At 51.5% G+C, this 27,703-nt stretch overlaps 2 protein-coding genes across 2 annotated transcripts in view; both read left to right on the forward strand.

Annotated features, from left to right (window-relative positions):
- Nucleotides 1-13,702, forward strand: part of ZC3H3 (zinc finger CCCH-type containing 3) — a 128,459-nt gene extending 114,757 nt beyond the window's left edge. Inside the window, exons 10-13 of the mRNA XM_056484512.1 lie at nucleotides 1,925-2,103; nucleotides 4,379-4,587; nucleotides 12,291-12,365; nucleotides 12,506-13,702. Coding sequence (XP_056340487.1) covers nucleotides 1,925-2,103; nucleotides 4,379-4,587; nucleotides 12,291-12,365; nucleotides 12,506-12,537 — 495 coding nt within the window. The 3' untranslated portion in view covers nucleotides 12,538-13,702. The remainder of the gene's footprint in view (nucleotides 1-1,924; nucleotides 2,104-4,378; nucleotides 4,588-12,290; nucleotides 12,366-12,505) is intronic.
- A 2,901-nt stretch (nucleotides 13,703-16,603) lies between these two features.
- Nucleotides 16,604-19,782, forward strand: MAFA (MAF bZIP transcription factor A). The gene has a single exon (XM_056484014.1). The coding sequence runs from the start codon at nucleotides 17,591-17,593 to the stop codon at nucleotides 18,455-18,457; it is 867 nt and encodes a 288-aa protein (XP_056339989.1). The 5' UTR covers nucleotides 16,604-17,590; the 3' UTR covers nucleotides 18,458-19,782.
- The last annotated feature ends 7,921 nt before the right edge of the window (nucleotides 19,783-27,703 follow it).

The following is a 27,703-nucleotide window of genomic DNA, read 5'->3' on the forward strand; positions in this document are numbered from 1 at the left end:
ATGAAGAAAATATCCTGTGGAGCCAGGCTGGGAGAGCTGGGAATGTCCTGCCTAGAGACAAGAAGGTTCTAGGGAGACCTTTATTGGAAAGAAATTATTCCCTGTGAAGGTGGTGAAGTGCTAGAATGAAATTCCCAGAGAAGCTGTAGCTGCTGCATCTGTGGAAGTGTTGAAGTCCACATTGGAGGGGGCTTGGAGCAACCTGGGATAATGGAAGGAGGTTGGAACAAGATGATTTCTAAGTCCCTTCCAACCCAAAGCATTCCATGATTCCATAAAAACAGAGAATTTGGGTGTAATGGCAAAGCCAGGCACTGTTCAGACCTGACTCCACTTCCAGGTTTCCCATTGGTTGTATAGTTACTTCCCATTCCAGCTCCTTGAAATAAGAAGTGGAAAATGATAAGAATGGGGGGTTTAAATGTTTGGGGTTTTTTTTGTGAAAAAGCAGCACTATCACTGAGCTGTCTCCCCCATGGAGCCCATATCCGTGTGTCCATGTGGATCCCAGCCCTCCTGCTGCTCCCCAACCTCCAGCACACCAGCTCCTTGCTCTGCTGCTGACTTCAGTGCTCAGCCCCAGGCCATGGAGGTGCAGAATCCTTCTGCTTTTCAAGGAGAGAGCTCAGCAGGGATCCTGCTTAATCCCAAAGGTCAGCACTGGGAGCTGCTCCCGTGTCCCCCAAGTAAAGTTGCATTAAAAGGGCAGGAGCTGACCTCCATCCTGCAGTGTTGGCAGGGTGGATTTTTATAAACAGGCCAGAATGGTGGTGCAGGAACCCTCCCTGTGTTTCTCTCCCCATGGATTTATCTTGTTTTCCCCAGAATTTGAGTGTCTGTAGCATGGAGGAATGGGATGCATTGGGATCTGAGTGTGGAAGGACACACATTTCTCATGGAGAAGGGGATGGATGTTGGAGTTGGGAATTTTTCATTGTGTTGGGTTGAGTTTCTCCCTGGATGTCACAATGTGATGCAAAAGCCAAGCTGGGTGGGATGGAGCATCCTGGGTGGGAGTGGGTCCATGTGGAACTAAGAGGGATCCAGGACCTGCTCCCACCCTTCATCCCTTGGGATATGCTGGGATGAGATCTGTGGATTGCAGGGAACTGAGATTAGAGAGAGACTGTTCTTTTTCCTTCCTCCCACCTTCATTCCCAAGCACTCAGATAGAAATCCCAGCTGAAAGCATCTCCTCTTCTCTGCCTGCATCTCTTCCTGACTTTCCCACTGCCAAAAAGTGGCATTTCCCAGCAGAAAGCCTTGTGGGGAAGCTCTGGGATGCTGATGACACCTCATTCCCACTGGTGGCTGCTGGAAGCTGCCAAAATCTGCAGCTGGAAGTGCAGGAACATTTTTAGGGATGAACATCTCAATGCTGTTGTTTTAACAGCCCCATTCCATGGCCACACTAAGTTTCCTTGGATGGGAGAGCATCAACCAAGCTTTGGGAAGAGCAGGTTGAGCTTCATCTTCCTCAGAAGGCTGGTCCAGGAAGAAATCCCAGAATAAGTCCTAAAAGGATTTTGTTCAGGCTCTTCTTTGCTCTTTTCCCAAGTCCTAAGCATGTCTGGGACAACAAAACCCTGAGTCATCTCCAAAACCAGCTTCTCCAGCCCAAATAAACTCCTTGGAACTTCTCCAGGAGTAAATCACTGCTGCTAAGGCTTTGGTGATTTGAATCCATAAAATCAAGCACTTGGAAAACTGTGGGTGAGTGTGACATGTACCAGACTAGAATATTATTTTTAGTAGCACTTTTTCCTGGAATATTGTTTTGATGCAGAGAAGGAAATGCCAACACATCCCTCTCTCTCCCTTTAGCAAGGGGTTGGTGCCACCTGAAGGAGCTCAGCTGTGGATTCCTGTGCTCCCACTGGGTTTTCCCTGCCTTTTCCAACCCTGTTCCCTCTTTCCCTGGCAGTGCAAGAAGAAGCACACTCTGGTTTGTCCTGACTTTGCCAAGAAAGGTGTCTGTCCCAAGGGTGCCCAGTGCAAGCTCCTGCACCCCCAGAAGAGACGTCAGCCACAGCAGGTTGGAGGGGATGGAGACCACAACAACCCCCCTTCCAAGTGGAGACGGATCCAGGAGGCATCAGGCAGGTAGGAAAGAGCTCATTCTCCTTCATTTAACAGTTTTCTTCCCAACCTGCTCCAGATTTTTCCTTTTTCCAGGCTTGTTTAATCTGTATCCTGGTTTATTTTAAGATGTTGTTGAGGTGGGTCACTGTGGTGTTTCCTGATGGAGCCACCTCTGGGATGGGCAGTGTCCATGCTTGAGGAAAAGCTGATGGAGAGGAAAGAGTGGATTCACCCTTAGGAATGTGCCATCCAGGGCTTTAGCACCTCCAGGTATCTTTGAGGCATTTGTCTTGGAAATGGAGGAGCCCTGATGGAGATTCCACTGCTGAAAGTGGGTCCAGGTTATCCATAGTTATGTGGGAAACTGGAAAACATCATCCCTCTTCCTTACATCCATGCTGGAGACCAGAGCTGAGCCCTCTTGTCCTGGTTGGAAGGACAGGTGTCTGCCAATAAAGGCAGAAGCTTCTCTTTGAAATGGAGAATGTAAACCCCCTTCCTCCAAATTGTTATTATAATTTTGAAATTAAGGGGCTCTCAGGCAAAGATAGGGGAATTAGGAATAACAATTTTTTACTAGGAAAATTAAAATAGAAATACAGTATTACAAAGAGCAATCCCAAAACAGTGACAGAGTCAGAATCCAACCTGACACCCGTCAGTCAGTCAGGGTGTTGGCAGCAGTCCCATTCAATGGTGGCTGCATCCTCCTGCAGTGGCAGATGTGGTTCAGCTGGAGCAGTGCTCCTGTAGAAGGTGCAGTTTTCCTCTGAATGTGCAGGAATGATGTGGAAAAGGTCCAGTGTTCCTCTGGAATTCAATGAAAAGATGGATAACTTGCTGTTCAAAATCTCAGTTTTTTAATCTAGGTAGGAGAGGCTTGGCTCCTCCCCTGGCTGGAGCATCTCCCAGTGAGATGATGTAATTTTATCAGTCACACAGTGGGACTGAATGGCCCATTATCAACAGATGATTTCTTCCTGGAGGGAGGATGGGTTGTGGAAAAGATAAAAATGATTTCCCCACCTGGTTTTAAAGATGGCCCATTAGCAGATGGTATGTGCCACAGAGATAAGGAATCACAACCCCACTCGGTTTTAACAGATGGTGATAGAATACACATTTCTGGCCACATCTTGTATTGCAACCCAAGACACCTCTCCATGGCATGGAGGGGCTGGAGAATCAGAAATGGGGATGGACATGGAGATAAGAGGCTTTGGAAAAGTTTGGTGCCAGGCTGGGACCTTGATTAATCCTTGGAAGCTCTCTGAGCTCTCCCTGATGTTTTTGGGTGCTGGGATGGAGCCACAGGCTGATGATGGACGTGTCAATCCTCATCCTCACAGGGAGAATGATTTTCCTGAGCTTGGCACGTCCTCTGCTCTCACTCCCAAATCCTGCATGTAGGACAACGACATCCCAATGGAATTAAAACTAAAGCCAAATGGAAATTTGGCTTTAAAAGCAAAAATCTCCGAGTCCTGCTCAGTGGGAAGAGGGAGGATCGATTTGGGTGCTTGGCTTCTCCGTGGCTTTTTGCAGTGGGAGGTGGGAGTGAAGGTGGGATGGAAAGGGAGGGACCTGGGAGCTTTGCCAGGCTGGTCCATGCTCCTGGAATCCTCCATGCTCTGGGCCTGGGCCTCATCCTGGCCCTGCCTTGTAAGGCAGCAAAGGGGGACCAGCAGCTCGGTGGGTTCTCCGAACTTATCCCGGGTGACAGAAGAGCCTTGGAATGACACCCAGCTCACGTTCCCGGTGTGAACGAGGTGTAAAATAGCTCCCTGCTCTTTTTAGGGAAGGAGGAATGAGCCCAGGCCTGGCTTGCTGGGAGGCTCCTGGCGTCCTCCTCCGCTGGGAAGGGAGCACACCCCAGCTTGGAAGCTGTTCCAGAGGGTTTTTTTTTCCTTTATTGGCACCATCATGAGACATGTCAAAGGAGCTGGAGTGTCAAGTTAGCTTGGAAGAAAGTGGCAGGGCTGGGAATGAGCCAAGCCCAGCAGGACACCTCCAAGCCATCCCATCTCCCCTTCCCTCTGCTCGACCACAAACAGGAGCCCAGCACCTCCACAAGAGCCTGAGGAGCTGGGAACCTTGCAGGGAAGTGAAGGACAGGGAATCCAGCTGGAGAGGGAGAAACTTCAGCTGAATCTCTGCTGGCTCCAGGGAAATCAAGTATACAGCATGGCCTTGGATGGAGACTCAGGAGCTCCAAGCCTCTTCCATTGCATGTGATGCCATGTCCAGTGTTGCCAAGTGGGATTGGTTTACTTTTATTATTTTCCCATTCCTGCAGGAATGATCCAGTTTTGCTCCAGGATGATGGGGAAATTCCAGGACCCTCCAGTGCAGAGCAAGAGGTTAAGTTTTGGAAAGAGGAGGACCCCAAGCCAAGCAGCTGCCTGCAAAAGCTGCCATCCTTCATCTCCCTCCGATCCCCAGAATCTCCTGGCTCCCTGGGCTGCAAAGAGGAGAGGGATGAGGACGAGCCAGAGGATGAACCAGGTAGGAATCACATCCTCTGCTTGGAGCTGCTCTGGTTTTCCAAGAAAAAAAGTTATTTTCTGCTGTTCTCCGTGGATTTTGGCAGGTCCATGTTCCTTGTGAATCACCAAATCAGTAAAGACTGGGAGTCCAAACTCCAATCAGGATTCCCATTGTGTCTGTTCCCAAAATTATGTGTGAGGACTTTGTGCCCTTATTTTATCAACTCCTTCCTTATCCTGTAAATTATCCAGTGATGAATCCAGTCTCATTTCCATGGTGGAATCACAGCACTGCCCTATAGGGAAGGTGTGTAGTGGGATGCAAGGATGCTCTGCCTCTGGAGGACCTCTGGGCCATCCATCACACCTGTTTCCCAAATAGCTTTGAGGCTTTCCAGTAAAAACAGTCCAGTGGGAAGTGGGGTGGAGTATTTGCAGGTTGGAAGTTTGAAGGAAGAGCTGTTAGTCTGGGATTATACACTTTGTAAGTCAGTACAATTTTTGGAAAATGTGGTTTAGGATAAGCAGAACTTTTTAACAATTCTGACATGTGAGAGCAAGCAGATTCTGCTTCTCCAATGTTCTCCTTGGTTCCTCCTCTCCTCATTCAGCTCCTCCATGGGAAAATCCCTAAAGGGATGGGATTTTGGGGTGCTCCAGGGATGTACCACAGGAGCACAGGTATGGATGGAAATGGCAAGGCTGGGATTCTGCCTGGATCTTCCCAGCTCTGAGTGGGAGGTTCTTGGCTGGATTATTCTCCACACTTCCCTTTTCCTCTCATATCCTTCTCCAGAGGGATTTACAGCCTCATCCCTGGAGCACTATCCAAGAATGGGCTCAGAAATCACAATATTTTCTGGGAGTGACAATGAAATTCCCATTGCCAGCTCTGCTGGCGCAAGATTTGGCTCAGTGTGAGCCCTTCCCATCTTTGATCCTTGCTTTCCACACAGCTGGAGCAGTTTCCCACTGGGATAAGGGATGAATTCCATTGCAAAAGCCAGGCTGAAACATTTACAGGATCATCCATAAGGATCTGCCAGGCTGTGCCTGGCTCAGCCACTTCAAGCCAGGGAGGGCTGAGATGCCTTAACGCTGTAGGAAAGAGAATTGCCAGGATTAGCAACATTTTCCTGAAATCACAGAAGAGCATGGATGCTGGGTGGGCACAGTGAGGGGACCATTCCAGCTGGGAGTGCTCCTCTCCACAGCACAGAGTGGAACACTCAGCTTTCCAGGGATTTCTTCTCCCCTCCTTCCTTTTCCTTGGCCCAGCTTCAACTCCCTTTTGATCTTGGGAAGAGTTGCCAAAGCAGTGACTTATCTGGGATTTTTATCTCCATGATGAAGTTAGAACAATTAATTCATGGACTAGAAGACTGTTGAAATGCCTTGGAATACACTCAGCAGCTGGCAGGAACTTGGGAGCAAGGGCATCCTTTTCCTCTTGATTCTGCTGTGTGCATCCAAGGGAGGATGATTTCCAGGTGTTTTGGGTGGGAGATGAGGAGGAGGAGCTGGTTTGTTTGGGAATGTCAGCAGGAAGGCTGGGTGAAGCTGGCAGGAAGGGGTCAGGGCACTCATCCCTTTGTGCTCCTTTGCCCAGGGAAGCTCCAGGAGATGCTGGAGAATCCATAGGAAAGGAAAACCAGGCAGGAATCACAGATGGCTGTAAAATCATCTGATGATGAAACAATTTCCCTGCCAAAGTGATGACATGCTGAGTCATGGGAATGTTGATCCATGGGTTTGTCCATCCTTAGGTCTCATCTTAATCCCAGCCAAGGGATTTGGGGGCGCAGCAGCACCTGAGGACCCCCAAATCCAATGGGATAAGAGGAGCCCTGGCCACCATCCCAAGAGGACAATGGGATTGAGGCTTCTAAAGGACCAAATGCTTCTTGGTGGCCACATCACTTGGTCTGGGGTCCATGATCCTTGTGGATCCCTTCCAATATTGCTGTATCCCTTCAGAATATTTGGTGATCCTGAGACTGAGTTTGGAGCTGGGCAGGTGGTCAGGATGAATCCTTGTGTAGAGCTAGAAAGTAGCTGGAGACTCTGGTGGGATTTGGGGGTGGGATCTGGGGAGCTGTGCCAATGATAATGTTGGGTTTGTGCTTGTGAAGCCTGAATTTGACACACGAATTATTGGGATGGTATTATTATTAAGGAATGAGATGAATTCCTTGATTAAACGGTCACAATTGGAGAAAATGCCCTTTTAATCCTGGGAAATGCAAGAGGAATGAGGAAAAACACAGGAGGGGCAGGGAAGGAGTTTGGGGATGACCTTTAAGGACCAGCATGGGCAACAGTGTGAGCTTGCAGGGTCTCAGTGGGGGTCTGGGCTCGGGATAGGGAAAGGGGGCTGGAAAGGAGGGATGTGGTCGTGTTCCCAGCCCTCCAGGGGAACCTGGAAATTGGGGTTGGAAGAGTGATTTGTTGACAAGGTGGTGATTGGATAAAGGTTGATGTCAGAGGTCTTTTCCAACCGAAATGATTCCGGGATTCTGTAATTTGAGGGCGCTGGTGCATCCTCCAAAAGCCAATCCGTGCAGCAGGGGGCCAGCCAGCTGCTCCCAGCTGAGCATCCCAAATGGGAAGAGTGGCTTTGGTGGCATCCCATCCTTCACCTTGTGTCACCCACCCAGGAGCACAGAGCCTGAGGCAGAACAGGCTTCCCTACCCTCTGACTCCCGTTTTCCAGGTAATGGGCTTTTCCATATTTCACCTTCCAGTTAAATCGCCTGTGCCGGAGCCTAACTGGCCTCGCCGCGCTAATTGCACCAATGCAAACCATTCCAATCGAGTGCTAATTTAATTAGAAAGCACCCATTTTAGTTAATTTGTTCGAGAAGATCACTGCAGAGCTCCTGGAGAGAACAGATGTTCCCCTCTCCCCCGACGAACATTCCGGCCTTTGTAAATGGCTCCGCTCAGCCTTGTTTAGGAGAGAAAAGAGGATTTTATAGCCGCAAACGACCCTTTCTGTAAACATTTTACAGCTCTCTGCACGTCTGAGTGCCGATAAAGCCCGGGCAGCTCGGCGGGCTGCGGGTTCGGAGCATACGGCCGTCGTTTCAGCGCCGTATTTCACGGTCGTAACGCTCGCGGAAGATGCTCGCTCCAGCCTTTTTTAACGGCTCTGCCGAGGAACTCGGGTTTCTTTACGGCTTCTGCTCCAGGAGGGAGGAGTTTGGGATGTTGGGTTTTCTCCTCTTTTCTCCTCCTGGATGAGGGATGATCCCAGTGCTGCCCCACTCGGTGGTGGGTGTTGATCCAGCCATTCTCAGGTCCGGGAATCGCAGGATTAGAGAATATCCCAATTTTTTTTTCAAGTTCAACTCGTGGTCCTGCACAGGACAACCCCAAATTAATTTAGGATATAGTCAGTGCTGCTGCCTTCCTTGTGGATGTGGCCAGTCCCCCTTGGATCCCATGGCATCTTCATCTCCTTCAGTCCTTCTTCTGCCAGCAGATCTTTGCTCCAGAACTTTTTTGGCAGCCAGGTGAGGCAACCAAGCCTGTAATCAGTCAAGTTGGTGGCAGAAGATGCCCTGGAACTTTCCATGAACCATCTGCATGGTTGGGGGTGGAGGATTTGGACACAAGGAAGTTGTCCTGGGATAACAGGAGCTGGCATCACTGTCAGCTTTGACCCCAGAAGGACTTGGTGCAGTTTCTTCCTCTTGGGAGGAAGAAATGGGGATAAAATACAGAGAATTGATTTCTCTGTGTGGTCACAAACATCTCCAAGGTGGTGAGGCCCTGGCACAGGTTTTCCAGAGAAGTTGTGGATGCTCCATCCCAGGAAGTGTCCCAGGCCAGGTTGGACAGGGCTTGGAGCAACCTGGGATAGTGGAAGATGTCCCTGGCCATGGGGATTGGTCCTTAAGGTCCCTTCCAATACAAACCATTTTAGGATTCCATGAAAAAAATTATTTTTTTAAATTAAAAAATTAATATGGAAGAAAAATATTTTAGTTGCAAAGAAGTGCAACTTGGCAGGTCCTAAATTGGACACTTTGCAATGTGGAAGTTAAATCACAGTAAAGTTTCTGACTTTTGGAGCTTCTCAGAGCCAACAAGACATGAGGAGATCCAGCCCCAGCCTCCAACAACACCTGGGTCATCTGTGGCACCCCAAAGGCTGAAAGTGTCCCAAGCCTAAAAGTGTCTGGTGGATGTAGGGGATGGAGATGGAAGGATCACAGGATTAAGGTTGGAAAGGACCTCTGAGATCATCAAAATCCAACCTCTGACTAATCCCCACCTTGTTACCAGAGCCAAATCATTCATTGGATACCTCCAGGGATGGGGACTCCAAACCTCTCTGGGCAGCCCCTTCCAAATGCCTGACCACCCTTTCCATGGAGAAATTTTTCCTGATGTTCAGCTTGAGCCTCCCCAGTTTGATGGATCCATGTTGTCCTGCTTGAGGGATGGGTTCATTTAGACTCAGCTTTTAGGGTCTCATCCACCTGTGGCAGAAAGTTTGGGTGGAAGAGCAGCAGGATGAGTTTCCAGTGCAAATTATCATCACATGGATTTAGTGCAGGATGGAGATCCAACCCTCCCCATATGCTTTTTCCACATGAAAAACCATTTGTGGAAAATTCTGGGATGTAGCCCTTGCTGCTGGTCTTTCCACCCTTCCACCCCATCTTTTCTTCTTGAGTTTTTAATAATACTAATAATAATAATAATAATAATAATAATAATAATAATAATAATAATAATAATAATGCATCACCCAGCTCAAGTTTCTCCAGGAGCACTTTGGCAGTGAAATTAAAAGACCTTTCCAAGGCAGATTCAGCATCTGGACTCTCCTAAGATGTCCTGGAAAGGGTTAAAGGATATTTTTCTTTTGGGAATGAGGAGGAGAAGTGTGTTTGGAAGGAATTTCTCCTCATGGCATTAAACCTTGAGCCTTGGGTGCTCTGAGCATTCCAGGAGGAAGATGCAGGACAGGATGAAACTCTCTGGTGGCACCAGGAGAATGATGGAGACCAAACAAACTTCAACAGGTTGTTGAGGAAAGGAAACCAACAAAAATTCCAGCTTTTCTCCTGCTGGATGCTGAAGTTTGGAAAACTGCAAAGGAGTTTTCTCTCCCTGCATCCTGCTGCTTTGGGGCTTTGGAATCTTCACCCCTTATGTGAGACATCTCCAGCTTCTTTCCACCTCCCCACCTTGTGGAGAAACCCAATTTTTTCATCCTTAGGGGTCAGGAATGATGAGCAGGGAGAGGATTTGGGACCCAGGCCCAGACCCACCTCCTTTCACCCTTCATCCAAGAGGATTCCCCACCTTGAAATCCCTTTCAGTCCCTCTCAGATCAGCATCTGGATGAAACAAATTTGGTTTTAACTTCCCTGTCGGATGCAGCTGGAGCCACTCGGCTCCGGCTGGGGGAAAACCAGGTTTTATTGAAAAATCTAATGGTGCCACCTGAAGTGTGATTTACTGCACTGTCCACTCCTCAGACTTGATAATATATTTCTATTAGATTTCCTTCTTTTCCCTCTTTTTTCCCAGAGAAGAGTGGCAAGTTTCTCCGTCTGCCTGACACCTTCTTAGGCTTAGGCAAAATAAATGTTGATTTCCATCAGGAGGAAGAGCCCTGGAAGTGCTAATTCTGTGATGAGCCTGACAAGCTCAGCGAAATCCGCCCGGGTTTCGATGGAAAACTCACCATCCAGCCTCAGTTCTCCTTCTTTGGAAGCTGTTCAATCATCTGAATGAAAAAGGGGGTTGCTTTCACTAACTAGAAATTATGTACCTGGTTCCTGGGAAGATGGATTGCGCTGGGAAAGGCGGCGGGGGGAGAGAGGGAAGGAGCTGGAGATGCGACCCAAGATTGATCACACCATTTGCAGGATCTCCCAAGCACAAAACTGGAAAAATATCTTTTCCTTTGCCAGGGTTGGGTGGAGTGACACCCCTGTTTGGTGCAGGTTTTCCCTCCTGGAGCCCTTGGCTGTGTTCACCCCTTGGCTGTGCCATCCTTCCTCCATCTCCTTCAATCCAAGGGGAGGAACTGAACCAGTTTAGCCCTCTTTTGGGTTTATTTTCTCATTCCCACCTTCATTTCTTTGAGGAATCTGTTGGAAATCAATCATGGATGGTCTGGAAGTATCTTGGTTCTGTGTGCTCTGTACCAAAGTCAGGAAGTTAATTATGGTTGATTTAAAAATCACCTTTTTTCTTTTTCTCTCAAAAAAAAAAAAAAAAAAAAAATCTATATTTCTACTTCTGTAATCATGCCTGCTTTGAGCTATCTCACGGGTATTGGCTAAGGAAGTTTTCCCTGGCTCATCCAGAGGGAATTGAGCCATTCCCACCATTCCTATTGGACTCACACCGTGGCTCAGGAATGTGGAGATGCTGATTTTGACCCCTTGAGGTGACAACCAGAAGCTTAGGACCCTCATTCCAGCAACCAGGCTGGAATTGGCAGATCCCAGGCTGGAAAAACCACCTGGCTGGATGCCAGAAGGAAAAATTGGGAGGGTGGGGACACAAGGAAGTTTTGCTCTGTGTCACCATTCCCAAAAGCTGGATTTGGCTGCGTTGCCTGTGAGGAATATCCAGATCCACCCTGTCTGCTGTGCATCCTGCTGATGTATGGGAGTTATATTAAGGGTGGAAAGGTGCTAAATGAGCCCTCTTTATTTTCCATAAATTAACTCCCGAGCGATGAATCACTGCCAGCGGGCTTCGACTCCCAGCAAGTTTGTTTATCCAAGTTGGAAAGCGAAGGAAAACTCTTGGGGACTCCCAGTTGTTGGGTCCTCACCTATCCTGCCTCCCCTGCCCCAAAAACTTTCTCCTTTGGGCTCTCAGGGCTGCTCAAAGGTGTCCTTGGTCCCACCTCCATGCAGAGTTTTGTGGGAACACGAGCAACAGAACATCTGGAGGGGGTTTGGGCTGGATTCCCTCCATCCTCTCCATGACCTTCTCCACCTCCATTAATCCCAAGTGAAGGGGAACTTTTCCCTTTGTGGATCCCTTTTTTCCCCTGGGAAACCTCCACTTTTTTCCATTCTCTTTCATTTTGGTGGCCAAGTGGCCACCACTTTCCTTCTCACCCATCACTCTCCAAACTCTTTGGAGAAGGAAAATAGGAGATCCTGCAGAGCTCCCAGCATTGTGGCTGAAGTGGAGAAGGATTTCACTCTGTCCACCTTGGTCCATGGGACAATGCTGGACTTGTCCTACAAGGAGGTCACCTCCCAGAGGCACTTCACAGTGTTTTGGCTCTACATGAGCATCCAGAACCCTCTTTGGAGGAAGCACCATGTTCCAGCAAGCAGAAGACATCACCTGGAGCATCCTAAAGGGATGCTAGGAATGCTTAGGGGGAAGATAACTGGTGCTCAGCTCCTTCTGGCTCCATCCCAGCACCAAATCAGGTCCTGACGTTCAGCAGTGGGAAGGTTTGGATCCTTTTTCATTCTCTTTTTCACCCATAACTTGGGAATTTTGCAGCAGATTTGCTGCTCTGTGGTGGGAAGCGACCTCTGAGTGCCACTTGTGGGGAACTGAGGATGCTCAGGGATTTGGGGAATGAGCCACCTCCATCCTTGACATGGCCAAGGGGGATGTGAAGCAGAAGAGGAACCCTGGACACTCCTACACCTGCACTCCAAGGGATTCCCAAGCCAACCTCAATGACTTTCTCCTCTTTTCTTCCTTTCCTTCCCTTCCCAGGCAACACCAAAAGGAGGAGGATTTTGCCAGGGACATCCCTGCAGGATTCCAAGAACTCCCTTCTGGGTGGCAGAGGTGAGTCCAGTGGGTGCTGCCAGGGTGGAGAACCGCCCACATTCCCCATTTCCCAGTGCTTTAGCTCCCTCCCATGACCAGGCAGGGAGAAGCTTTGGGAATATCCTTCCCACCATCACCATTCCCTTCCCTCCCTCCAGGGAAACGGCTGCAGATCAAGCCCCGGCTGTGAATCCATCCCAATCCTGTGGCAGCCGACCAGCTCAGGAACTGGAGAGCCAGGGAATGACCTGGCACCTACCTCAGGATGCCATGTCCAGGCATGGCACCCCCCTCCTCCTCCTCCTGCTTTTCTGGGATTTTGGGACACGGAGTGATGTGGCAGCGTGGGAACGCGCCGCTCGTTCCTGTTTGGAATCTTGGAGTTGACCAGTAAATCACCTTTTCAGCTGGTTTGTTGAAGGCAAGTCCTGCCTGCCACCTCCTTGGATGCTTGTGGGGCTGGGAAGTTTCCCATCCCCATCCATCCTCCCCTGCTGTCCTGGCCACAAGGTGACAGGGGGACCTGAGGTGGTTTAATGCCATCAGGTGACATTCCCACATCACCCTGCTGGGATGTAATGGGTGAAAAGCCCCCACAGCCCTGATCCCACCATTCCAAGAGCGCATCCTGCTCCATTCCCCTGTTTTTGGGAGGAGATTTCCTGGAGCTGAGAGCATCCCTCATGGAAATGTGTTGGGCGTGGTGCTGAGATCACATTTTGGGGTCTCCCATGACCCAACCCCTACCTCTCCCTATCCCAAAGGGGTTTGGGCTCCATTGGGAAAGCCAAGCAAACTCTCCAGGGTTTGGGGTTTTTTGGGACCCTCCAAATCCAAGCAGGAGCAGAGTGAAGGGAGAGCATTATGCCACTGGAACAATGTGGTGCAATTTCCAAGGGATTTTTGGGGTGGCAAGTGCTGTTCCCCCACACAGACATGATTTGTGGGATTTACTCATCCAAAGCCCCTCAGACAAAATTCTGCAGGGAAAAGGCATCAGAGGGATTTGGGAAGAACTGGGGATGCAGTATCCAGGTGTGATCAGAGATGGGGTGGGAAATGCCAATGGGCAGTGGCTTCATCCCCCAAACAGGTCCCCACAGGGGGATTCCCTTCTCCAAGTGACCCCCATTGAGGGGTTTTGTCACCATCCCAAATCCACAACATCCCCCAGGCACTGGAGGACCAGCAGATCCCCACCCTGGGATGTCACTTGTGCCCCAGGGTGTGTCCAACGAGTTGATTTTTAATAAAAAATGTCGTGGTTTTTGTTGATATGAAAATGTCTTTTGTTAACTCCTGTGTTTTGATATGTAAATAAAAGAGTTTCCTCCCCTGGGATGGAGGAGCCTCCCTGTGGTTTTCCTCTTTTTTCAACAGTGCATGAACATCCCACTAAATACCCATCCAAATCCATTGGAGGAGTCACTCTGATCCCTAAATCCTTGGGTGTTTTTTTAATTCTTAAAACTTTCACCCAGAAACGATATTTCTTCACGTGCTGGTTTCCTAAAAAAAAAACACAACCAAAAAAAACCAACTAAATTCCCAAGAAACCACCTTGGAGGAGACAGTGCTGCTGTGAATCCTCAGGGATGGCCAGTGGTGGATCCCTAACGAGGATAATCTGGTGCTGCACTAATTAAACGAGGCAATGAGCAGCTCTGCCTCCGCCGCCCACCGGCACCGCCGCTCCCTTCCCGGGGAGGACTGGAATTCCCAGCCTGCTGTCGTTAAAGCTCTGCTTGGGGGTGATTAATTTCCAAGCAGGGATAAACTCGGCCCCTGGAGAGGTGTCACTGAAGTGCAGTGGGTTCTCCCTCTGTCTCCAGCATCCTCAGTTCCTCGGCAATGGGCTCCTGTGGGGTTTATCCATCCTGGCTGTGGAGCTCTGTTGGGCTCGGGGACCCGGCAAGGACATTCCCGGGGAGGTTGGCACAGGGTGGAGTTTCTGGAGTGCTCCATAAACATTTCCCGGAAAAGCCTTGCTGGAGGGTGCTGCTGGCAGCGCTCTTGGTCCCCTGCCGGGGAAGCAGGTGCCGGGTGAATGTAACCCGCCGGGATCAGTTTTCTGCCTGTCATCGGGGTGGCTGTTCTGCCCTCCCTCCTTCTCCACCTTCTCCTCCTCGGCCTCATCCTCCTCCCAGCCTCTCCATGTGATTTACCTCCCCCCCAAAATTCCTGCAGCAGCACCGGCTTGTGGGGCAGATGCTGGTGGAGCATCACCAAGATGGTCCCACCCTCTCTCCATGAGGTGCATCGTGGTGGATGCCACCCTCCCATGGAGTGTGTCCATCTGTCACTGTCCCCAAGCCACCAACACCCCAACTGTGCCATGCAGGGAAACTGAGGCAGCCCCAGGTGGGCGCCCCGCCCTGCTCCGAGGGGTGATGGGGCACACGAGCTCTAAAAGTGAAAGGTGACGCCATCCCGAGGCCACCAGCCTGGTTATGTCACTTGACCCCCTGTGAGTAAACTTAGCTGACGGGCCCGGCGTGGCGGGGAGGGTTGGGGACATGCCACGGCCATTTCCTAAAAATACCCCCGGGGGTGTCTCTGGGGAGCCACGCCCCGCTGGAGCCCGGCCCGCTCCTAATCCCTTGGTGGCTCCTGTCCCACAGGGTGGCAGCTGCTGGTGGGGCCGGGTGCCCCCGAGGTGGAGCAGCTCTGGGGGAGGGAGGTGGCACCCCATCTTTTCCCAGTGCAGGATCCCCGTATCCTGCTACACAAGTGGGATGATGATGGATTTAGGGTGACACAATGAAGCAAAAAGGGTTAAAACCACCCCACAAAAAGCGTTTTTTGTTGTCTGGGTCTTTGCCCCATCCCTCAAGTCGTGCCCAAATTTGGGGTCTCCAAAATGGGATATCTGTCCAATATGGGATATCACCAGGAAATGGGGGTCATGTTTAGGGCTTTGCCTGCATCCATGACCCTTCCCAAGGGGAATAAATCCCCCCTCCCTGCCCTGACTCAATTAGCAGCAGAAAGATGGACCCTCCCCAGAGGCCGGATCCAGCAAAAGCAATAATGTGAGATTTTAATTGCTGAAGTTGCAGCGGGATAAATGTCTTCATCCTCTGAAACCACCTTTTTTTGCATTAACTTGACCCTACATCTAAAGGGTCAGTAAACAGCCACAGAGAGCAGTGTCCCCAAGTCCCCAAGCAGCCACTGGCTGGATGAGGGGAATGTGACCCCCCACATCCCAGGGGATGCCTGTGGGATGCAGCAGGGTGGGATGCAGTGGGACCCAGGATGCATCCTGCAAGTGACAGAGACAATCCTGCACCCGAGGAGATGAGTGGGTGGGTGTTGCAGCCTCTGTGGGATAAAACTGCTCATCCCTTGGGATTTGGTGGGACCACTCCACAGGGACTGCCCCGTGCCTCAGTTTCCCAGTCCTGTTCCTCGCAGGCTGCAGCAGCCGTGAGGTTGCAGATGGAGCAGCACATCCCAGCCAGGGCCTCATCCAGGGCTCTGACCAGCTGCCTCAGGGTGCCAGTGACGCCTTTTCCAGGTGCTGGGATGGCAATCCTGGTCCTCCATCTGGTGACACTCCCGTTCATGTGTCAGGTGTGGATGTCACCTGTGCTAGGTGCGATGCCCCCTCCGAAAACAGAGGCAGCACTGGAGCACAGAGGTGCACATGGCTGCTCACTGGCCGCCAAAATCCCGAAAAATCCCCAAAATTATATTTATTTGACTTTCTGCAAGGATGGACGTGCTCTGGGAAGGATCCTGGGCTGTTCCTGGGGTGAGGAAGGGGCTGCATTCCTGTGCTGTGGTCCCTCAGCGAGATGGCACCAAACCCGATTTAGACTCAGCAACTCCTTTTTGGATATTTCCCATTTTTGTAGAGCAGAAAATTAGGATTTCCAGGATGTTTCTCCCCACTCCAGGCTCAGTTCAGGGCGGAGGGTGGGAGATAAAACCCCACGTTATAGGATGCGGGAGCCGAGGGGGTACTCGGAGCATTCCCCCCACCTCCGGAGATTGACAGCTGCCCCGGGGGCGCTGCCGTGGGGATATGCAAATCCAATCGGGATGTGGGGATGCTGATAAGCTGGAAGAGCTTATCCCCGCCTCAGCAGGAGTGGCCGTGCCTCGCTTTCCCCGTATAAAAGCCGGCGAGTTCCATTGAGCTCCCGGCGGCGGCGGCGCCGGTCGCGGGTAGGGGCGGGCAGGGGAGCGGCCCCCGCCCCCAGGGCGCCGTGTCCCGGCGGGAGGAGGAGGAGGAGGAGAAGAAGGCTCGGAGCCCGGGGAGGTGGGGCCGGGGCAGGTGCCAGGGGAGGCAGGAAGGGGCGGGCAGGGCGCTGCCCGCTCCTCGCCATTGGGAACCGAGCGCAGGCGGCGGCGGAGCCGTGGCGGCCGGAGCAGGGTCCCGGAGCCCAGCAGCGGAGCGGAGCCCAGCCCCGACCCGGAGAGGTGGCGGGGGGTCCCGCAGCGCGGCTGAACCGCACGGCGAAGCCCCGTCGGAGGCGAGCACCGGAGCCCGGCTGAGCCCCGCAGCGGAGCCCCGGCGGAGGGTCCCGGTTCCCGGCTGAGCCCCATCTCGGACGCCGCTGAATCTCCCCGCAAAGTCCATCGGAGCGTCCCGGAGCCCGGCTGAGCCTTGCAGCGGATCCCGTTCGGAGCGTCCTGGAGCCCCGCTGAGCGTCACGGCAGAGCTCCGTCCGAAGGTCCCGTAGCTCGGCTGAATCCCACCGCAAAGTCCCGTCGGGAATTCCCGGCTGAGCCCCGCAGCGGAGCCCCGCCGGAGGGTCCCGGAGCCGGCAGCAGATCCGCGTCCGAGGGTCTCGGAGCCCCGCTGAACCCCAAAGCCCCACCGGAGAGTCCCGGATCCCTGCTGAACCCCACGGCAAATCCCCGTCCGAGGGTCCCGGAGCCCCGCTGAACCCCAAAGCCCCACCGGAGAGTCCCGGATCCCTGCTGAACCCCACGGCAAATCCCCGTCCGAGGGTCCCGGAGCCCCGCTGAACCCCAAAGCCCCGCCGGAGGGTCCCGGAGCCCCGCTGAACCGCACGGCAAATCCCCGTCCGAGGGTCCCGGAGCCCCGCTGAACCCCAAAGCCCCACCGGAGGGTCCCGGAGCCCCGCTGAACCCCTATCGGAGGGTCCCGCAGCCCGGTCCGGGCAGCCGCTCGCACCGGAGCCCGCTCGGAAGAGGCTCCCGGAGCCCGCGGGACCCTCGGTGAGCGGCGGTGCCCGGGGGCTCCCTCCCCGGTCCCTCCATGGACTGAGATGGCCTCGGAGCTGGCCATGAGCGCGGAGCTGCCCACCAGTCCCCTCGCCATCGAGTACGTGAACGATTTCGACCTGATGAAGTTCGAGGTGAAGAAGGAGCCGGCGGAGGCGGAGCGGCTGTGCCACCGTCTGCCCGCCGGGTCCCTGTCGTCCACCCCGCTCAGCACGCCCTGCTCCTCCGTGCCTTCCTCGCCCAGTTTCTGCGCTCCCAGCCCCGGTGGGCAACCGGCCCCCGGCCCCCCGGCTGCCGCCGCCGCTTCCCTGGGCTCCAAGCAGCAGCTGGAGGAGCTGTACTGGATGTCGGGTTACCAGCATCACCTCAACCCCGAAGCTCTCAACCTGACGCCGGAGGACGCGGTGGAGGCGTTGATCGGTGCCCCTCACCATCATCATCATCACCACCAAGGGTACGAGCCCTTCCGACCTCAGCCCTTCGGGGGTGAGGAGCTGCCGCCGGCCGCCCATCACCATCCCGGCCATCACCATCATCATCATCACCACCTACGCCTGGAGGACCGCTTCTCCGACGATCAGCTGGTGAGTATGTCCGTGCGGGAGCTGAACCGGCAGCTGCGGGGCTTCAGCAAGGAGGAGGTGATCCGCCTCAAGCAGAAGAGGAGGACCTTGAAGAACCGGGGCTACGCTCAATCCTGCCGCTACAAGCGGGTCCAGCAGCGGCACATCTTGGAGAACGAGAAATGCCAACTGCAGAGCCAGGTGGAGCAGCTCAAGCAGGAGGTGACCCGCTTGGCCAAGGAAAGGGATCTGTACAAAGAAAAATATGAGAAGTTGGCCGGCCGGGGCTTCCCGAGGGAGCCCTCCCCATCCGCCGCCCCGAAAGCCGCCGCTGACTTCTTCATGTGAGCCGGGCTGGTGGGATGGGGTGGGGTCCCCTTTTTTTGGTTCTTTTTCCTCATGCGGGGTGAGCAAACCCGCCGCTTATATTTAAAAAAAAAGGAGAAAAAAAATTAATATTATGAAATCCCCTCTGAAATTTTGGGGAGGGGAAGCTGAACTCCCTCCCTCCCTCCCACCACGCACCCACCCGTCGGGACTCGGGGTGGGGGTCCCGGGGTGGGCGAGCGGGGGGCAGCCCTGCATGCGGGACGTGTACGGCCACCCGCCCCCCTTCCCGGGAGCATCAGCGCCATCCAGGTGGCTTCTCCCCACCTTTTCCTGCGGGTTTTCCCCTCCACCGGGGTTTTTATTCTTCGAGGGATCCCCACGGATCGGCCGGGGGGGTCCCCGGCAGCGCTGCGCCCTGCCCGGCCCCTCCGCCCACCCCCCATTCCCGGCCGGCAAACCTGAGCCACGTTTAACTTATTCACCCTTGTAAATATGTAGAAAATTAGTTCGTTTTTGCCTTTTTTTTTTTCTTTTTTTTCTTTTTCTTTTATTTTCCTTGAGCCTATATTTTGCTTGGTGATTTACGAGAAAAAGAAAACGAACATAAAAAAAGAAAAACCAACAAAAAAACCCTAAAATCCTTTAGAAAAGAGAAAAAAAAATACACGAGTCTTAAAAGTTTGTATGTAATAGCATGCAAATAATATCCGAGTTAATTTAACGATGTTGGGAAGAAGCCGAATGCACTATATACAGGAATCGATTGGGTGAAATAATACTGTTTTATAGAGATTTAAAATTATCTATGCTCTTAAAAATAGTGGGGAGGGGAGGGAGGGGAAGAGGTAACAATTTTAGGGTGACCTGAAAGGCAATATAGTAATATATGGACTGCAAACGGTTGGCTGCTATCTCACTATGCACCAGATTTATTTATTAACCCTCGGGAAACGGAAAATCTTATTTTAACCTCGATGTTTGGAGAGAAAAAAGACAAAAACAGACGGCAAGAAAATGCACATTATTTGTTGTGGAAACAAGAGGAAAAAAAGAGGATTAAGAATTCGTGCAATCGTTGGAGCGAAAGCGGGACCGATCCTGCGCGGAGGAGCGGGGCGGGTTTGTTTTGGGGTTTTTTTTTTTTAAACGAGTTGCTTATTTAAAAAAGGAGAAAAAAAAAGCTAAAAAAACAAATTTTGGGGGGGAAACAAAAGGGTCCCGCGGACAAAGCGAGTTTGGGAGCCTGGTGCATTTTAGGGACTGATCGTGCGAAGCGTTTTTAACGACCTGTTGTTTCGATTTGTGACGGTTTTAATGATGTTGCATCAAGATAAAAACTTATATTCAACTAGAGCCTGGGTCGGGTTTTCTCTCAACTTTTAGGAGGGGGTTCCTCAGCTTTGGGGTTTTGTTTGGGGGTTGTTTATTCTTCCCTTTGATTCCTGGTGCTGATGCAAAACCTTCCCCAAGCTCCCGCTGAGATAAGTCCGGTGTCGAGCGTCGCCTCTGCCCCATTGAACTCCGGCTTTTCACTTTTCCTGCCTCTTTTTGTTTTTAGTTTTTTTTCAGCCGGGTTCTGGGTGTTTTTGGTTTTCTTTCCCGGCTGGAGGGTCCTGGAGACCTTCATCCCTGCAGCTGCTGGAAAGTCACGGAATCCAGTTTGGTTCCAGCTTGTCCAACACCGTCCCGATGAGCCGCTGGCTTGATTTTCAACGGTAATAAATTATTCTTTTCTTTCCTCTTTTGGCTTCTCCCCCTTGAATTTTTAATTTAAAAACAATCCCTTAACAAACCAAGCCCACACCCTGGTGTTTCATTGAGATTTTGGAGGTTTTGGGGACTGTTTTTAAGGACATTTCTCCCTTTGCCGCAAACCCCAAGCGCGTCTTCGGCTTTTCCCGGACTCAGTGGGACAAATCCCAACACAACCCTTGGTCCAACATACTTTTTTGGGCATTTTATGTGATTTTTTTAAAAATATTTGGGTGTATTTTCTGTCCTATGTTTTTCCCCAGGCAGGTCCCCAAGCTGTGGCATGTTCCCTCCTGCTGCTTCCATAAATCTCTGCCGTGCTCATGTAACTCCTTGGTTTTTCCCGAGATTTGTGGGGTGCCTGTGATTCCACAACCCTCTGGTCTTGCCTTTTCTGCACCCCCAAACCTCACTCCCCTTTTTCTTCATCTCTATCTGGCTTTATCTTCCATCTTTATCTGGCTTTTTGGTGTCTTGTTGTGCGACCAGAGGGTTTTTGAGCTCGGCTCGATATCGGACTTGGATTTTGGGATGGGAGCTGGGATGCAAAGAGGAACATTTATCCCAGGGCAGGACAAAAAGGGGGGTTTGGAAGGTGGAGGGGTTCACCCCTTTTTCCTGTATTTATTTAGATCCAGGGAAACTTCTCAAACCTGGCTCTAAATAAAATTAACCCGCGCAAACGCTCGCGGGACATCGCGTCCTCGAATTTTTGGGAGGTGAATCACAGCTTCCTGCTGGGTTATTCCCTAATTTTCCTCCCAATATCCCTTCCTCTTGGCATGTTTTTTGAGGGGAGAACACATCCAGCTGCTTGTTCATGATCAGAATAAGAATCTGGGGAGGAAAAGGTATTTGGGGCTGGTACCTTCCCCAAACCACCCTGGGGATCTCCGTCCTGCTGGGTCTTCCCGGGATCCACATTCCCTGTGGGCACATCCTGGGGGTCACTGCCCCTTTTCCCAGCTGTGCTGGGGCTGGCTGGGAAAGCAGAGCTGATCTGGGGGGCTCTGTGGGGTTTTTATGGGGTGCTGTCCCGTGGGGTGTCACCCCAGCACCCAGCGAGGTGCCTGCGGTCGTCTCCTGCTCCAAAATCCTTTCCCCACTTCCATGGCAGAGCAAAGGCAGCAATTTAGGAGTCCCAAATTTCCCCTTTGCCCTCTCCTTTTGGTTTTATTTTGGGGTGCAACAAGCTGGGAAAGATCCCAGATTATTTTGGCAATCCAGGAATTACCCCTTCCTCTTTATCCCAATTCCTTGTGCCACTGTGATTTTTTTTTTCTTTTTTTTTTTTTTTACTTCCCCACTGGTTTTTTTTGTTTTGTTTTTGTTTTTGTTTTTTTTTCCCAAACCCACCTTTAAATCCCCTAATAGCTGGAGCAGGACACAGGTTGTTGCTGCCACCCATTAATCTTGTGGTCCTCCATGGGGGACCCCATCCCACAGTTTTTTTTTGGCTGAAATTTCACCCTTCTGCCCCATCATCCTGACTTTCTCCATGCTCCTGAAGCTCCTGGCTTTCTGGATTTAGCTTTGCTGAATAAATAATAAAAACTAAAGTGGTTTAAGCCTAAATTTGGCTGATTTATGACTCGTCTCCTTTTTGGGGCTGAGCTCCCCCTGCACCCCGGGTTCTGGGGGGTGTCTGGGTGGTCCCTGCTTGGGTCTGCAGCGTTTTTTGGGATGGCTGCAATATTTGCAGGATTGTGTGTGTGCATCCCAAGCGTGTTGGCACATGTTTTGGGATGGGAAGTGGCAGGACAGGGTCGTGTGTCACCCGTGTGCCGCAGGACTGCAGTGCCACCACGTCTGCTGCAGGAGGACGTGTGGTGTGTGGGGTCACTCTGACCTGCTTTCAAAGCTCTCCCCTCATTTTTCCCCATCCCTGAGCGGGGCTGGAGCCTCCTTCCCCATCTTCCTGCTGCTTTTTTGGGGTCTGCATGGGGTTGCAGCAGGATCTCAGGACACCACACCCTCCCTTCCCTGAGGATCTGCAGTCCCTCCGCTCATCCTGGGCATCTCCTGCATCCCCAGCTCCATCCTCAGCCTTTTTTGGGGTGAAAACAGCAGCCCAATCCCAAAGGATGCCCCAAGGGCTGCTTGCCACTTGGGATGGGGACATGGGGACAAGCCCTGGGGGTCCTCATCATGTCCCCCTCCTGCAGAGCTCCTTAATCCTATTTCCAAGCTTTTTCTTGCCCATTGAAGGTCCCGTGGGCATTGCTGAGCTGGGAAACGGTTGGAATTCCTCCAGCTTCCCAGCCTGTGGGTTTTCCACGGGAAAGAGGGGTGATTTTGGAAAAAGCTCACCCCCAAACACAGCTCCTGGCAAAGTCCCCTTGAAGCAGAGCAAGGTGCTCTGTGCCACCTCCAAGTAGGAATTACCAGGATCGCTGGAAACGGGTGGAAAACCACAAGGAAAGGATCACTGCAGCATCTCCAACCTGTGCCTTGCTCCTTCCTCCTCAGCTATTGATGCTCCCACCCCACAGGTTTGTCCCAGAACTGCTCCAGTGTTCTGCACAAATCCTGACATCTCCACAAGGTGAGAACTCCAGTCCTGGGGTGGAAGCAGGTTGGGCTGCTGGGCATGGAGGAATTTGGGGTAATGTTCACTTAAAAAGCAGGAATTAATTTGAATCTCAGCCAAATTAATCCTGGATGAGAGAAGATTTTTGATTTGGCTCCGAGCTCAGGGCTGAGCTGCTGTGAGCAGAGCTCAGGCTTGGTTTGGAGCTGGAATTTTTTGGCTTGAGTGGATCTTTATATCCTGGCTCGGCCAGAGTTGGATTTTTGCACATTCCCTCCTTTCTATGCTCCATGTCTGGCTGCCTTCTCAATATTACTGCATCCCTAGGAGACAAACACTGCCCTGCCCATGTTATATAAAAATATATTTATATAAAATAAATTTATCACCGTTTATCACCTTGGGAGAACAGAGCTTTGCCATGGGGTCATGAAGGCTGGAGTTTTTTCCAGTTCTCTGCCTTCCCCCAGCCACTGCATCCCAGTTCCACTGATGTCATCCCTAAACTCAGCAGGAAGTTAAATTTTTCCTGAAATCCAGGACATGGAAGACCCCCCTGCATAACATGCACAGGACCACAGACTGGCATTTTATCCCAAATTCCTTGGGTTTGGGTGGGTTTGTGTCACCCAGGGGTGCTGCTGCTGCTGCTGTGGGAATTGGGATGCAGGAAGCTGGATCCAGAATATGGGTGTGGGATGCAGGAGGAGGGATGCAGGATGCACAGAGACAGGACAGCAGATGTGGGATGAAGGTATAGGATGCAGGATATGGATGTGGGACAGGGGATGCAGGGATACAGGGCCTTGGCTGTGGGATGGAGGTGGTGGGACTCAGGATTTGGGATGCAGATATTGGGATGAAGGGTATGGGATGCAGGATGTAAGGGTACAGGACACTGGGTGGGAGATGCAGGTGGTGGGATGTAAGGTACAGGATGCAAGGATAGGGAATATTGGATATGGGATAAAGGACATGACAAATAAGATATGAAAATTGGGATGCAGGATATGGAGATGGGATATGGAATGTGAGATATGGGATGCTTCCTGCAGCAGGCTGTGTGCTGGTTGTCACTGCCCCTTGATCCAGGAGGAAAGGGAAGCTCTGGGTCATGAGGATCAGGAAGGAGCCTGGCACTGCCCAGCCTTCCCTGACTGGAAAACTCCATCAAGGAGGCAACACCAGCAAATCCCAGCAATTCCAGCTCATACCCATCACTGCCTGTGTGTGTGCAGGTGCTGGGATTAAGTGGGTGGGATATGGGATGCAAGCTGTGGGATGCAGGATGCACATCCACGTGTGTGCAGGGAAAAGAGCTCCACTGCCAAGTGGGAAACATTCCAGGACAGTGATCAGATCCTGCCAGCCCACGGCCTATCTCAGCTCCCTGGGAAGTGCAGCTTTCCTTGGAATCACCATCCCCAGTGCCTGGGAATGCCCTTGTTCCCCTCTCCATCCCCACAACTCCGTATCCCTCCTTGCCAAGCTCCTGATTAAATCACCAGCAGTGTTTAATTACCCACACCACAGAACCCAAATGTTCCTTGGGTTTTCACCCCCCTCCAATCCTTCCTTTTCCATGGATGAGAGTGGAAGGAAAGCAAAGGGAGCATCTTCCCACCCCCACCAGGTTATTTATTCATGGAAAAGGCCGAGGCTGGAGCACAGCCCTGGCAGCTGGCGGCTCCCTGGGAGCTGTAATTTGCACAAGCAAAAATAAACTAATTGTTATTTTCCATTTACATAAAGGGAAGGGAAGAGAGGTTGGAAGAGAGGGGGAAGGAGGCCGGGAATGTGAAGGGAATGTGCTGCCAACCCCTTCTGGGAGGGCTGTGCCAAAGCACTGGCTCATTCCCTGCTCCTGTGGGGCTCATCCTGCCTGTCTGGTTGCTGGAGAAGTTGAAATTTATGGAAATGATGGTACTGGACAATCATCTTCCTCACCACAGAGTCAGGGCCCCTTTCCAGAGGTGTGAAGCACATCCTGATGAGGGTGCAACACAACAGGAGAGAGAGGACAACCACTTCCATCAGCTGGATGGGAGGAAAAACTGCTGGTGTCAGGACAGATTTGAGGGATGGATGGAGATTTATTTGGAGTTTTTATTTTGGCTGTGGTGTGTGCATCCGAAAGAAAGGTCTGGGCACAGAATCATGGAATAGTTTGGGTTGGAAGGGAACTTAAAGATGATCCAGTTCCACCCTCCTGCCATGGGCAGGGACACCTTCCACTGTCCCAGACTGCTCCAAGCCCCATCCAACCTGGCCTTGGACACTTCCAGAAATGGGACAGCCACAGCTTCTCTGGCAATCTGTGCCAGTGTCTCATCACCCTCCCAGAGTAGAATTTCTTCCCCATCTCATCTAACCCTGCCCTCTGGCAGTGGGAAACCTCAGATCTCTGAGACTTTCAGCCTTTTCCCAAGTGACTGGTGCTGAAGGGCACCTGGTGAGGATGTGTTTGTGGATCTGGGCTTGGGATGGAGGTGGGAGTGAGGATAAACAGCAGGTGGGGATGGGAGTGCTCCTCTCTCATCAGCTCTGTGCATCCCAAGGATTCCTTGGATGGGGGAGGAAAAAGAAGAGGTTTCCCAGAGAGGCTGTAGATTCCCCATCCCTGGAAATATCCAAATCCAGACTGGATGAGATTGGATCCACCTGGTCTAGTGGAAGGCGTCCCTGCCCATGGCAGTGTGGTTGGAACGAGATGATCTTTAAAGTCCCTCCCAACCCAAACCATTCCACAATTTTATCAGGAACACCTCCATGACCTCATGAATTGGATGGAGCATTGGAGATGCTGTCACCAGAGAGATCCCTTCTGTGCCACCACACCTTGGGAACCTCTGTCCCAACACTCGGAACGAGCCCTGGCGGGCGTTTAATTCCGATTGACGCCGGCGTTAATTAAACACCCATTGATTGTTGGGAGAACACTTCCTTGGGTTTATCACCCTTCTCCCAGACAAATCAAATTGCCACGTCATTAACTTCCAGCTCTCCAATCCATACATAATTACTGCCTTATTAATACCTCCCAGTTACGAGGAAGTTGGAGGCAATTAATATTTGTGGGATAGTTTGTAGCAAGTTAATTCCGTCAGGGTTATGTTAATAACGCGGACATCTAATAAGCTGGATAATTAACGTCCTTCTCGTTAGCGTCTTCTCAGGTGCCAGTTAAATGTCAGGCCAGGTTTTGTGTTTAATTAAACTTGTTATTACACAGGGATTCATGGCTGTTACATGTGAACGGAGCCAGGTAGGAGCAGCACGTTATTCCTGCCCTGGATGGAAAATGGGTTTGGGGATGGGTTGGAAATGGGATTTAGGGGCTGTTCCAAGTTGTCTCTCTCTCAAAAACTCTCACAAGAGAGTTTTTTGCTTAGCAGGAAGGTCAGGGTATGGTTCTGGTCAGTGTTGGTCCATCTTGCTTGACTCAGAGCAGGGTTTGGATTCAAGGGATGATCTTCCAAGGAGTAGCAAAAGCCCAGAAATGGTCCAAAGCCTATCCCCATGAAAATTCAGGCAAATTTTAGGCTCAGCTTTAGCCCAGATTTGAAGCTCTGGGTTGGCAGGAGTTTTTCCAGTGCACCCCAGCCCTGGAATCATCCCATTCCACGCTGCTCATCCCTGGAGCTGGCACCACGGAGCTCTTGGCCATAAGAACTTCTCGACCTGACTGAGCCTGCATCTCTCCACCCACAGCCTTCCCTCCCCTGCTGTTCATGAATAAATCATGGACCCCAACTACCTGGCCTGTTTGTCCTCGTGAAAAATTCATCAGCTGCTGATTAAGTTTTAAGGAAGGGCCGTGTTGCCCAGGTGGGTTGATGTTCTCCAGCTGCCCAGAGGGATGGGAAGCTGTGGAGTTGGGATTCACCCCCTCTGCTTGCTCTGGAAAAGGAATAGGGAGTTTTCCCTGCTCCTTCTCTGCTCCTGATTTGGATCCCTGCAAGAAATCCTGGAATTGTGGGAAGAGAAGGACCCAAGCTGGGCTCAGCTCATATTTGGGAAGGTAATGATCCACAGCAGAGCACACCAGAAACTGTGGAATTTGGGAAAGGAGATATAAGTCATGACCACAGAGAGGAAAAACGCCCCAGGTGACCTGAACAAGATCTTCCATCCTTGGAGAGTGTGGTGACTGCTGAGGTTCTGTCTCAACAGAGGGACAGCAGTGGGAAAAAGAGAGAATTAGCCAAAATTAAAATACTTTTCCTTTCTAATTATCTGTATTCCCTAAAATAAAGGCTCTGCTGCTTATTTCTTCTCTCCCTCCTCTTGTCTCACTCCAAGGGCACAGAGAAAATGCTCAGGAGAATGTTTTTAATTGCATTTAGGAGCTTATTTAATGTTATCCCTAAAAATGCTCTGGGAAGCAGAGGAAGGAAGGATCCTCCACCACTCTATGTGCAGGGGCTGTGCTCATGCTGCCACCACAAAGTTGCCTCCCTGGTCAGAGGTTCCTGCTCCATAAATATTTCAGGAAGCAGCATGGGGGTCCCAGGGCTCTCCTGGGGTGGGTCATTAGTGCAGGATGAGGAAGCACTGGACAGACAGCAGAGGAGGAGGGAAAAAAACCTGCAATGAAAACCAAGCAAAAGCTGCCAAAGCCACAAGGTCAGGGATGAAATATTGATGGAGCCATCCGTGCTGGAAGACAGGTGTGGAGGTCCTGGGGAGGCTACAGAAACCCTGCTCTGGCTTTCTTCTCTCTCATCATCAGTGCTCAGCCTGCAAAGTTTGGGGCAGTGGTTAAAGATGCATGAGCCCAGGTGTGCAACAGCTGGACACATCTGGCACCACATCCCCCTGGTGCTCCTCTCCTGTGCTCTGTAAAAGGTGGGTGGTGGGATTGGGAGGGGTGGCCACTGTGTGGGCTGGGCCCTTTGGGAATCACAGGGAGAAATGGAATTTGGGATGGAGTTGGTAAGGTGGGGAGGATGGACTTTGGGATTGAGGTGGTTGGATGGGAC

The sequence above is a fragment of the Oenanthe melanoleuca genome, chromosome 2 (assembly GCF_029582105.1).
Source record: "Oenanthe melanoleuca isolate GR-GAL-2019-014 chromosome 2, OMel1.0, whole genome shotgun sequence".
In the NCBI taxonomy this organism is placed as follows: domain Eukaryota; kingdom Metazoa; phylum Chordata; class Aves; order Passeriformes; family Muscicapidae; genus Oenanthe; species Oenanthe melanoleuca.